At 36.6% G+C, this 12,185-nt stretch overlaps 3 protein-coding genes across 4 annotated transcripts in view; 1 reads left to right on the forward strand and 2 right to left on the reverse strand.

The window, feature by feature from the left end:
* LOC131845864 (C-Maf-inducing protein-like) overlaps positions 1-3,793 on the reverse strand; it is a 36,139-nt gene extending 32,346 nt beyond the window's left edge. Inside the window, exon 1 of the mRNA XM_059195006.1 lies at positions 2,661-3,793. Within this exon, the coding sequence (XP_059050989.1) occupies positions 2,661-3,329 (669 nt within the window). The 5' untranslated portion in view covers positions 3,330-3,793. The remainder of the gene's footprint in view (positions 1-2,660) is intronic.
* A 2,557-nt stretch (positions 3,794-6,350) lies between these two features.
* On the forward strand, positions 6,351-9,244 carry LOC131846034 (phenoloxidase-activating factor 2-like). The gene is made up of 6 exons (XM_059195244.1): positions 6,351-6,971; positions 7,100-7,252; positions 7,534-7,631; positions 7,853-8,113; positions 8,539-8,740; positions 9,083-9,244. Exons 1-6 carry the CDS (start codon positions 6,351-6,353, stop codon positions 9,242-9,244), a joined length of 1,497 nt encoding a protein of 498 aa, XP_059051227.1.
* Positions 9,245-9,569: 325 nt separating this feature from the next.
* Positions 9,570-12,185, reverse strand: part of LOC131845966 (zinc finger protein 423 homolog) — a 72,919-nt gene continuing 70,303 nt past the window's right edge. For both annotated transcript variants that reach the window (XM_059195138.1, XM_059195139.1), the window contains 3 exons: positions 11,720-11,980; positions 10,825-11,151; positions 9,570-10,605 (listed from right to left, as the gene is read on the reverse strand). In XM_059195138.1, coding sequence (XP_059051121.1) covers positions 9,784-10,605; positions 10,825-11,151; positions 11,720-11,980 — 1,410 coding nt within the window. In that variant the 3' untranslated portion in view covers positions 9,570-9,783. The remainder of the gene's footprint in view (positions 10,606-10,824; positions 11,152-11,719; positions 11,981-12,185) is intronic.

The following is a 12,185-nucleotide window of genomic DNA, read 5'->3' on the forward strand; positions in this document are numbered from 1 at the left end:
ATAATCTGACTTTCGTACATGGAAAAGCAACTAATCAAGAGAAAATGATTGGCAGCGCAATGTTAATAATCGAATATTTATGAATACCAGTTAGTTACATAAAACTACAGTCGAGTTTGTTAGATAGAATTACAATTACATACTTTTGTTTAACTCCAAATATAGATAACTAGCTACTCGCACGGTTGTACATGTATTTTATATACATATAACTATAATATATGTAATATAACCTTCCCCTTGAATCACTCTATCTATTTAAAAAAACCACTTCATAATCCGTTGCGTAGTTTTAAAGATTTAAGGATACATAGGGACGGACAGACTGCGACAGCGACATTGTTTTATACTATGTAATAATAATAATAATAATGATGAGAGGGAAGGTATATTATAAGATCAAGTATGCGAAGCCAGTATATTCATGTAAGGAATCATTACCCGTTTTCATTCTCAGAATGCTGTATAAGGTGAAATACAAGAGAAGAAAAACTTTAAATTTTATCGTATATGAAGCCGATTATCCCACATACATACTATGTCACCAACACTATGGACAAGAATACCTTGTAAAGAATACGTACAGCGAAAAATCCGTCCTTCCGTTCTTAACAGTCAGTTTTTGTGTGCTACAAAATGTATACCATTTTTTTTACATCATTATACAACTCGGGATCTGATGTGCTCCGAGTAATAGTTGATTGTAAAAAACTTTGCAAACCACAATACACCATATCACTATCAACACATATATGTGAATGTTTGTACTAAAAAAATACCTACAAATGTATTGAGCTTTCTTTTCACAACTAAAAAAAGATGTTAAAAGAAATTGTACGAAATGAGACTAAAACTCTTATTCATTTGAAAAAGGAATTATTTAATAAATAAATAATGAAAATTTGCATCAAAACATATCATCTCAAAATATGTATTAGGTATAGGTAGGTACTGGGGAACTACCCTTTTGAAAAGTAAGATAAGCATATTTATTTGTTTATTATTTTTTATTTCTACCTTCTACTATTAATTAAAACTAAAATGAAAAATGTAATCTGTAACTAGGGAGATATACGCTCTAGCCTACTATTATACTGTACTAAAGTATCTATACCTTAGTACAACATTAGTATTTTGTTCTTCAAAACAATAGTCTAAGTAGATAACGTAATTATATTTGTATTGAATTTCCGGTATTAATAATTACTTATTGTATGTTTGTAATTGCACAGGATATTCGGATTAATACATACGTATCTAATATTAATCTGAATATACAACTGCGTTTATTTTCGCTTTATGCATATCTGATATCAGATACTTTATTATGTTGTAAGTACATGAGTTTATTCGAGTTTTATTTATCTTGAGAATTTAAATATCATTATCAATGTACCTATTCGTATCTATTGATCAAAATATGATTATTATTTCTGTTAATGAATCTGCCAGGCCGTACTTACGTTGAGGAAACGCGGATTGCGTCTGGAGTACTTTTACCAACCCGCATGCCTAGGCCTGAATTTTACCAGTGTACCCAATAGAAGATATATCCGAATAATCATAATAATAATCCTGGAGTAATAAGTACCACTTAATGTTATTTGACTAGTTCTGCAACGGATAGGAACAAAGAAGAGTATTCTAAATTTTAACAAGTTATGCAGAGAGCTATCACGACACCAGTGTCGTCAAACTATTATCCAATCACATTGACCTAAGGTGAATGTCCAATCATTATTATAAAACGTGATGCGCATATAGACGAATTGTTTGAATTATCGAAAATTTCGACCAGGAGTATGACGGAAACGTTGTAAAAATGTTCCGCAGCTCTATTATTTTATTTTTTTTTTTACTATACGATGAATTATTTTTATCAGTGACAAACCGAAAATGATGATAGTAGCATGTTGCTAAAAAATAATTTTAACAAATTATAAAAAGTACAATAAACAACGAAGTCGCTATTAGTGTTGTTACTTATAGTATACGTTATCTTTAAGATTACAAAAATAAAACAATAATTTATGTATTTAAAGTTATTTATATCGTATCATAAAAAGCTAGATGGAACTTTATTAATAGTTATTTATTGTACATATTCTCTTTGGCGGAATAAACGCATTATTTAGTAAAGCATTAACCAAATTCAATAAAAAAATATAATTGTTTTATAAAAGTTTGTTTGCTACTTGTACCTTGTACCTTTTGTTTCTTATCTTTGACGTAGAACCTATATGCGATACAGACAGATATACCTGCAGCCTACAGGTATATTTTAAGCAATCAAAATTTCCCGCTCACGCTAAAGGCTCGATTAAAAACATACCCCCATATTTGTAATAACTTAGAACGGCAAAGTCTAAACAGAAAACTAATTTACCATTCAATTGTTGTCTTTTTCTTTGAAGGTATTGTTTTCTTTTTTTCATTTAACAAAACACCCCAATAGTGATAAAATTAAATACGTTAATGTTTATAACATTAACTACTTACTTTCAATTAAGCATGTCTAAGGATTGTGGATCATGAATTAGTAATCCTTGTTCTAAGAGCTTCGATGAATCTACTTATCTAACAAAATAATATTTTAGTAATTTACGACCTTATCTAATACATTATCTGCTTACTACTTATAATTTTTTGTTAATACTTACAAAATACTCTGCAGAACTTTGATCTGCCAGGGATGGTGAGAGAAGACAACCAGGCGACGGTGGCGCTGTGGCTGCAGGCGGGGGCGGCGCCAGTGACAGTAATTCACCAGCTGATGCCGACATATTGCCGGCTGCAGCCAAGCTTCGTAAACGATCAGCTAAATCCGTATGACCACTATTATTTGTTTTACTAACACCTTCTTTTACATCATTTACACACAAATTGTCTATGATTCGCGGCCGACGAAGCTTCCGGGACGCTGCTTTCCAACGCCTTAGACGGCATGCGGCGTTGTTCAGTACGTCGTCAGTGTCTCGCGCCAGCGGCTGCTCCTCCTCAGACTGCGTGGCGTCATCTACATGTTCATCAATATATGGAAGAGTTGGACCAGCATTAGACTGTGAAGGTTGTTCGCCTTCATTGTCCAGAGCACTGACCACAGTACTTGAAGCTCCAAGAAAATCTCGTAGTGCGAATGCTATTATTTGATTCGGACTAAGCCCCACTGGTGCACTATTTGAGATATTCTCCGCCGAGGCATATTTCCTTTCTTCTTTTTTGTTTTTATCGTCTGTCTTTATAGCACCATTCTCATTAGAATTAAGATCTACATTTATTTTTTGGCTGTACGAAGGCATTCTGAGTGAACAGTCGATAACAAAATTCATCAACAAACAATAATCCACATTTGTATATTTATTTTTACCTACAGTTTAAAGTACATAATTGTAATTTTTACTTGAATCAAACTGGCGTATAATCTAGACAAGAATGAGTTGTTATAATAAACGCATCGCATATTTTTATCTGAATATGAGAAATTACCACTATCAAAGCCAGAAGGGACGTATCAGGTCAACTTTTTATATCTAATCGATGATTTAGGTAGCTGTAACACTAATTTTTGGCTCGATGGTTATGCACTGAACTAAAATCTATTAGCACGCCAAAGGTAGTGTATTAGAAGAAGTCGATCATTACAGGTAGCCGCGGGAACCGTCCTGATTTAATATTAAGTTGATGTACACGCACAACTAGCGTCAAATTATACGAGCAATTTGCACAAACTGAACTGAGCACTACTGTACTGGCTGGCGCTGTCATCGTGAGCTATACATATTATATTGTACGCATACGTCTCGATAGCAGTCTTCTTGTTTGTATTGACGTACATTCGGCGTGCGCAACAAGGCCTGGCCGCCTGTATACTACAACTCCCCCTAGCGTCTGGCATGTAACGCACATATTCGACATCAACAGCGCCATCTACATAACTTATATATACACACTTATCGGATTCACAGTCTGCTTCCTTCAACGCAAGTACAATTAGTAGTATTCAAGTAATATTTCAGGTGGCGGTATACAAATAATAGTAGATATTTCTATATTAAAATAAATAACACGGCTTAAACATGCCATCTCATGACAAATAGTTCCGTAATATGTTAATATTATACTACTAGTTATATTTACTGTAATATTTAAAAAGATTATTAGTAAATAACTAACCAGTATATTTGACGACCACGGTGCTAGCGGTATAGGATACCGGTTTTCATGCGATGGTCGTAGGTTTAGATTCCACGCACGTTACAAACATTTGTATTCATAAGTATGATTGTTTGTATCGATCTGAGTGTTTTCTATGTATATTAGTATTTACAAAATAATATATATCTAAGTATTTATATCAATTGTAACACAATCTCTGTTTACTATTCTGTTATGAGGGTAGATGGCGCTGTGTTAAGTGTACAGGGTAATTTATTATTATTTTTTAAAAAAGAAGATATCACAATTTATTTAATTTTACTCATATTTTCAAATAATATTTATGATTACCGCCATATTCATAGTACAGAGTCAGATGAGCAGAATGAGCCATACACGCTCATGGACTTCAACTTTGTAATTGTTTTGAAATCAATTAAATAACGAATGACTTTCTGTGAAACAATAATAAAATAAATTACAACGAAATAATATATATTGATACAATTCAACAACGAAATAAGCAGTAGTTATATATAAGCGGCATGCATTTATCCAACAAGTTATTCTTATTTTATTTTACACTAGCTACTCGCCCCGACCTCGCACGGGTGTGCATGTATTTTACATATAAACCTTCTTCTTGAATCACTCTATCTCTTAAACAAAACCGCTTCAAAATCAGTTGCGTAGTTTTAAAGATTTAGGCATACATAGGAACAGACAACGACAGCAACTTTGTTTTATACTATGTGTTTATGAAATTTGAGTCAGTGAACCAGACGACGATGGTATCCAAAAAGCCGCAATAGAAATATATTGAAAGCTTCGGTAGTTTTAGCACGGTTTAGCACAGCGCAATGGCCGGATTATAAATGTATATTATAATGTATGTATGTTACCCATAACACAAGCTCCGTTAGCTTGGGACTAGATGGTGCTGTGTAGTATAATATAATATACTAAACTATGTAAAGTCAACACTAAATAAACAGTTTTTAAATAAAACAGTAATAAAATGTATTACGTATGTAGGTATGTAACTCAAAAATTAAAAAATGCTAGTTGTCGACACCCAACAGCGAGTATCCAAGGAGTCCTGAACAAAAATAATAAATAGGAAACTATCCTATATACATAGAGCCCTAATAAAAGTAATGGTCATTGGCATCGGTTATTACAGTCATTACTGGCTCATGGACAATTTATTTACGTGAGCATACTCCCACGATTACACGTCGTTAGCGTCAATGATGATGTTTGTAGGCGAGTGACATTCGCTACAAGGACATCTTTCTTTGATTTCACTTAAAATACGAGCATTTAATTCCCTTAATCTAAAAGGAGATATACAGTTTACATTAATATAGGATGTAGCCCACTCATGCATAAACGTAATAACTCCTTTGGAAAGTTTATACTCTAACCGGAGGAGATAAAAACCATCTCTCCTGAGTATTTAGGAGAGGTTAGGTTTTATTTAATTTCAAAGATGAAACTATTGATTCTCCAGTAATAAATCTTTAAATATTGTATTTCAATTTCTTTTACGCTTCGTATTTTAGGTATGCTACACAATTATATTTTCTAGTTCAGAGAGATCCAACCCGTAATTACTTGATACCGTATAGTAATTGAATACATTAAAAATATACGTTATACTATTTATTACACTATTTTTGGTATACTTAATATTGATATATACTGATAAGTCAGAAGTTGCAAATTAAAAGAAAAGTAAAAAGTCTAAATATATTCATTAAAATATTGGAGGTAGCGGTAAATTGTGTTTAAATCTTGAAATTTATGTTCCCCTTAATTAGCGCCTAAACATATAATGATGACATAGATCGAAACCTACTAGTGGTATTAACACATTATTTCCAACTTATGAATGAGTCATTGGGAAATCATTTTACCGAAAAAACTACTTAGTATAGTTTATCGAATGAATGTGAATTCCATCATTTACTAACAGATTAGTAATTCATGTTTATTTGATTGCGACAATTTATTCCTTTGTGACCACGTGCACTACACCATGAAGGTTGCAATTATTGGGGGAATACCATAATTCGTAATACTAAGGACATATTTAATACCTGACACATCATAATCATAGATTTTTATAATAAACGCGACTGTAGATCGCACATACCATTGTCGATTCGCTGGACAACGGTCGTTCTTCTGATATGTGTCTCTGGCTTTTGACAGCATGTTTAGGGTTATTGCCTACGAATCCCACGCCAACTGTGGTAATAGTGCCGGGTGTACCAGCACCGATAGTTGTGCCTACAACGACGACGACTACCGCTGCCCCAGGTAACATAACCCCTGGGCCACCCACTCCACCTCCAACGGTATTCCCGCCAACTCCACCACCGTCAACTAACAGTACAAGCGGTCCAACAGTAACGCCGACACCGCCACCCACAACAGGTGGAGTTCTTTTACCTGTCATACTTTGTAATAACCCTGACATTATATGTATCTCTAACCCCGATGAAAATACTACAGGCCCTCTTCCAATCGATCCGAGGTTTGGCACAACTCCAGCGCCGTCAGCACCATTGCAAGTTCCACCTATAATCGGTTACAGTGCTCAGGTGCCGTCATATAATACAGCTGTCAGATTTCCGAGGCAAAGAAGAAGCGTGGAATTAACGTTAAAAGACATTTTATATAGCACACCAAACGAAGTTAGCTTAAAGCACGCAATTCACAAAAGGCAAAGTTGTCAATGTGTGGCGTCTGGTACATGTGCTGGTTCGAACACAGGCGCTGGTTTGATTGATATTAGAATTGTAACACCGGTAAGTAATAATTTTATTACATACCTATACTGCATGAATTTAAATTAGAAAATTATAGCACCTAATAAAGAGTCTAATATGCACTTAATAGTATTTTTATGGTTAACAGTATACTGTTTGTGTCATAGGGTGGAGGCGGTGGTGGACAGTGTCCAGCGGGTCAAGTATATTGCTGTGGTGCTGTAGTGTCTCAAATAGCTTGTGGAACATTACAATCAACACCACCTCTCTCCGTTACGCCGACTGCAGGACAAGCTAATTATGGAGAATATCCTTGGCAGGTATAAAAATTCTCAATAATATTATTAGTTTAATTTAACAAAGAATTTCTCTCAGATATATCTACCGCGAGCTAGCTAATTGATGCTCCGTATTATATGCTTAATTCGTGAGCAATATGTATTTTGTGGTGTCCTTGAGTGACATGTACGATCGATTGATTATTGATATCAAGCAACTTTATAAAAAGTTGTACTTTGTATAAATTTCATTTAAGTATATTTCATTGCTTGCTATTCCAATGACATATGGTAATAGAAAAATAATAACTGTCTTATTTCAGGCCATGATATTAACGAGACAAAATGACTACATAGCCGGCGGTGTTCTTATCGATCAACTGAATGTTTTGACTGTTACCCATAGATTACTACCCTACATGTAAGTAGTACTACTGTACTTAATTTGAAATATTACAAAAATTAAAGTAGCGAGACTTCATTTTATTTTGTAAATATTTAATAAAAAGAATGTCGTAACTCAACGGTATAATTTTAAAGATTATCTAAATCTGAATTTAGAAACCTAATTACGTACAACCCACATTTAAAATAAAAATCGTAGTCAAATCAAAAATTATAAAATTGCACAAATTTTAATAGTGTTTCAGGTACAGCGCCGAATGTCAAAGTACGTATGGGCGAGTGGGATGCCGCTGGAACATATGAACCTATTCCTTACCAGGAGTATGCAGTTCAAAGAGTATTCAGTCACCCTTCGTACAACCCTAATACTCTGCAGTACGATATCACTGTACTGAGATTAGCAGCACCTGTTCCGTTCACTCCTGCCGCTGGTGCTGCAACCACAATAAACAAAGCCTGTCTCCCATCTTCAGCAGCCGTTACATTTACGGGACAAAGGCATGTGATCTATTATTTGGTGACTACTGTTATAGGATTATTTGTGCTAATTCTTGAAATTCTGTTGGATAATATTCTATACTAATGAATTCGAAACTGCAACTGAAAGCCATAGTAAATATTATGAATGCAAAAGTGTGTCTGTCTGTCTAATTGTATGTTACCTCTTCAAATTAATCTACTGACCGACTCATAAAGAAAGAAGTAAGACTTATCTTGTGTTTAGCCTATTTTTTTTTAAACAAAGCAAGATATCAGTTAGCTAGTGGCTAGCTAGCTAGTGGTTCAGAGTTACTTACAACATTGTGACGTAACCAAACTCTGAAGTACTGGGTATCAAGTAACATGTTTATCGTTGACGATCTAACAAAGTCCTTCAAAAGTTCACGTTTACGAATTCTTATAGATATTTTATAACCTTTTAGATGTTGGGTAGCTGGATGGGGTAAGAATCTATTTGGAGTTCAAGGACAATATCAGCAAATATTAAAGGAAGTAGACGTTCCAATAGTGGCTCCTGCTACGTGTCAAGCGCAATTACAGGCTGCTAGACTCGGTCCGACTTACGTTCTAGATACCACTTCTTTTATATGTGCAGGGGGAGAAGCCAACAAAGATTCTTGCACAGTAAGTATTAATTTAATAAACCTTTTTATGTATAGGTACTCGTAACTAAAATAACTCGTAAATGAATCGGATATCACAACTTTTGTCCTGGATGAACTCCGACCTACTTAATTACATTTTATTAAATTTCCCCTACTGTGAGTAATTTTCCGATTTCAAAGATTAAGCTTGGCTTTTATTGCGATAACAGTTATCCTCGATATTATTTTTTATAATAAATTTTCTCTAGGGAAAACACCTGTGTAGAATACATGTAGAATGTTACCAAAGTACAATTTTTCTACCTAAGAATTGCTTGTTCGTTGTTGGTTTGTTACTTAAAAGTTGTTTTATTTTATCCAGGGCGATGGTGGCTCGGGTCTAGTATGTCCAGTGAACGGCCAATGGGTTGTAGTAGGCCTCGTGTCTTGGGGTCTAGGTTGCGCCAATACAAACGTTCCCGCTGCTTATGTGAATATCGCTGCCCTCCTACCATGGATACAGCAACAAGTAGCTACACCTTAATATAAAACAGGTTCTTTTTACAAAAAGTAGTAGTTTTATTTTCAATGTCAACCTTTTGTTGGTAAGCAAGAATTCTAACCTAAAAATCACCATCAAATTAGAACTTCTGTGCTAATAGTCTTTGGATATATTTTTTTATACCATTATGTTAGGTTCTGGTTTTTAAACGTAGAGAGAAATAAGCAGACAGAAGTTACCTTACCAAATATTATTGTCACATTTTATAAAACCTAGAATTTAAAATGGATAATTGGATTAAAATAAGTATTCATCCTGAAGCTTAACATAATAATTTATTAAGTTAACAATTTATACAAATCGCCATGTAAACTTTACAAAACATACGACTTCTAAACAATATAAATGATAAATAATTATAACATACGAATTATCTACATACAAGAGACATGGCGTTCTAAACGCAAAAACTTCAACGACATCAGTAATAATTATATAACTAACATTAGCTGGGACGTAATCTAGTATTGCAGCGGAACAAATCCCGCGTATCGGACGATAACGTTCTTGTTCAAACCCATTTAATCATCGTCGGGTTTTTCTTGCTTTACTACTGCTGGAGGCGATTCATTGACAGGTGGGGGAGGAACAGGTGCAGCTGGAGGAGGAGACGATACCTCAATATACTCGTCATTATTCCGCTCCTCCTTTACCTCAGGCTCTTGTTTCACTTCTACCGTAGTAGGGGTAGTAACCTGTGAAGATTCCGGTGGAGCTAACGCAGCCCATGCCGATGCTGCACCTCTAGCATATGCTTCATAGAAAGCCCTCTGAGCAATTTCTGCTTCTTCGAGGTGAACGAAAGCATGGTTGTCTCTCTCTGCACGGAAAAAAAATTTTAGACCGCAGCGGCCACAATCAAAAGGTCTCGGGACATCAGCGTGTTCAGGTAAGTGCCGTTGTAAACCTACAGCACTCGTGAATACTGCCCGACATAAGTAACAAGTAAAAGTATCTATACCAGCGAAAGTGTGCTCAATGAGATGCGCTTGTAGTCGAGTAGGGGAGCCGAGGGCTCGACGGCATAAACGACAATCGTGATCGGCTGGAGGCGGTGGTCGTGGCGCGGCATGACGTGCGTAGCATGCAGAACATGCACGAGCGCCCTCTCCTGATTCTCCTTCAGGCAACGCTCTAAGACATATAGCACATCTTTGTTCGTCTTCGGCGGGCCGTAAGTGAAATCTCGCGTGAAGTCGTGCTTCTGCCTCGGAAGCAAGAGTCTGCCTGCAGACGACACATGGCGCAGGCAGTGCGGGATGATGGCGCGCCATATGCGTGAGAAATGACTCTTCGGACGGTAGTCTCGCACGACACCTTGCGCACGTGTCTCCAGCCACAACCTTAAACAATTTTATAAAAAAATATTAATGTTGAAATGGCCAACAGATATTTGTTTCCTTTTTTGAGCGAATGCAATTTTGTACTTTGAACGTCTGGGACGTTCGGACGTTATTATAGGAATCAAATATAAATTGGGATATAAATAACATTATAAACAGGTGTTCCTTCCTATTATCAATAAATAAATTAAGATTAAATTATGTCTAATACTAACTTACCTTGCAATGAGTAAGTTTATGTTCAGCCAACACCCCAGCGGAGGGTAACACTTCATCACAAATGAGGCACTTGTGCCTGGCGGTGGCGGCGCCCGAGTGCGCCCGCGTGTGTGCCTCAAGCTCGGCGCGGCTGCGCGTGCGCTCGCCGCAGTACGCGCACTGCAGCGCCACTGCACCGTTCTTACGCCGTCGCTCTTCAGGAACTACGCCGGTTCCATTTGCGTTACCCTCCGGGGCTGTAGTACAGGGCGAACACTCGCCATCAATGCCTTCATTGGCGTTGTTGTTTTCTACACGTTTCACCCGCGCAATATCTCCATTTAAAGCCTAGAATAATACCATAATACTTAGTACAAATTTGAAAAGTTTTTACAAATAGATACAGATTTCAAATGTCACAAAATTATAGCTCCTACTAAAACTAGTAGTCATTACTGTACAGTGAGTGGGAAAACCACGATGTATGAGACTAGATAATATCTAGACATAACATCGACAGGAAGCTCATTTTGCAACCTTTATATTCAAATTCGAAAATTTCTCTTAAACAATATCTAAGGTTGTAAAGTATTAGAGCGTATTTCCTGTCGATTGAGTGTCATGATATTACAAATAACTTCTAGAAAAACCATCTATTACAATTGTTACGACATACATAGGAAGGAGATAAAATAGGGTTCCATCAGAATTAACTATATATCGCTTGTAAGAAGATAAGAGAGTGTATCGCCAAAATTTTAATTATATGGACCGTCCATGGAGGTCTGAACAATAATCGTCAGTATTGTGATAAAATTACAATATTGGCAAGTGAACAAACATCTGTAGTGTGCAAATTTCTCTCTAAACCTGACTATTGGGGGGATTTTATACGAATTTTGAGGACATATGGTACCTGCGGCGGCGCATGATGCGTCTGCAGATGGCGCTCGAGCAAATAGTGCACGGCGAAGGTGTGCGCACAGGCAGGTGCGGGACAGCGATAGGGTCGGTGCGCGGGCGCACGAGTGGCCCCGCATCCGCATCGCGGGGCAGCGTGCCGTGTGCGCACATGTGCCGCTGCCGCCGCCTCTGAACGCAGCGCTCCCGCGCCGCCGCCGCATGACCGGCACACCCACACCTTACTCTCACCGCTGTGTGCCACCGCGAAATGAACCTGAAGCAACATTTTCTATTAAAATATTAATAAGTACAAAACTGGGGTATTATTACTAATAAGAACTAGTAGGACCCATTGCTAGGACATTATTGCTAATATGTCAGGTCCACACGGTCCTTTCTGGAAAACGTTCATGGTAAATTTGTTACGATGGGCTAAATGACCTATTTTATGTAATTGGAAGGGCAAACATGATGGCGCG

The sequence above is a fragment of the Achroia grisella genome, unplaced genomic scaffold (genome assembly GCF_030625045.1).
Source record: "Achroia grisella isolate CSIRO2021 unplaced genomic scaffold, CSIRO_AGI_Agris_v1 utg487, whole genome shotgun sequence".
Taxonomy (NCBI): Eukaryota; Metazoa; Arthropoda; class Insecta; order Lepidoptera; family Pyralidae; genus Achroia; species Achroia grisella.

Coding starts and splice junctions, on each gene's coding strand:
- LOC131846034 (XM_059195244.1), top strand. CDS start 6,351: ATGTGTCTCTGGCTTTTGACAGCATGTTTAGGGTTATTGCCTACGAAT. Junction 7,632..7,852: donor CATAGATTACTACCCTACAT/GTAAGTAGTACT, acceptor AAATTTTAATAG/TGTTTCAGGTACAGCGCCGA. Junction 8,114..8,538: donor GTTACATTTACGGGACAAAG/GCATGTGATCTA, acceptor ATAACCTTTTAG/ATGTTGGGTAGCTGGATGGG.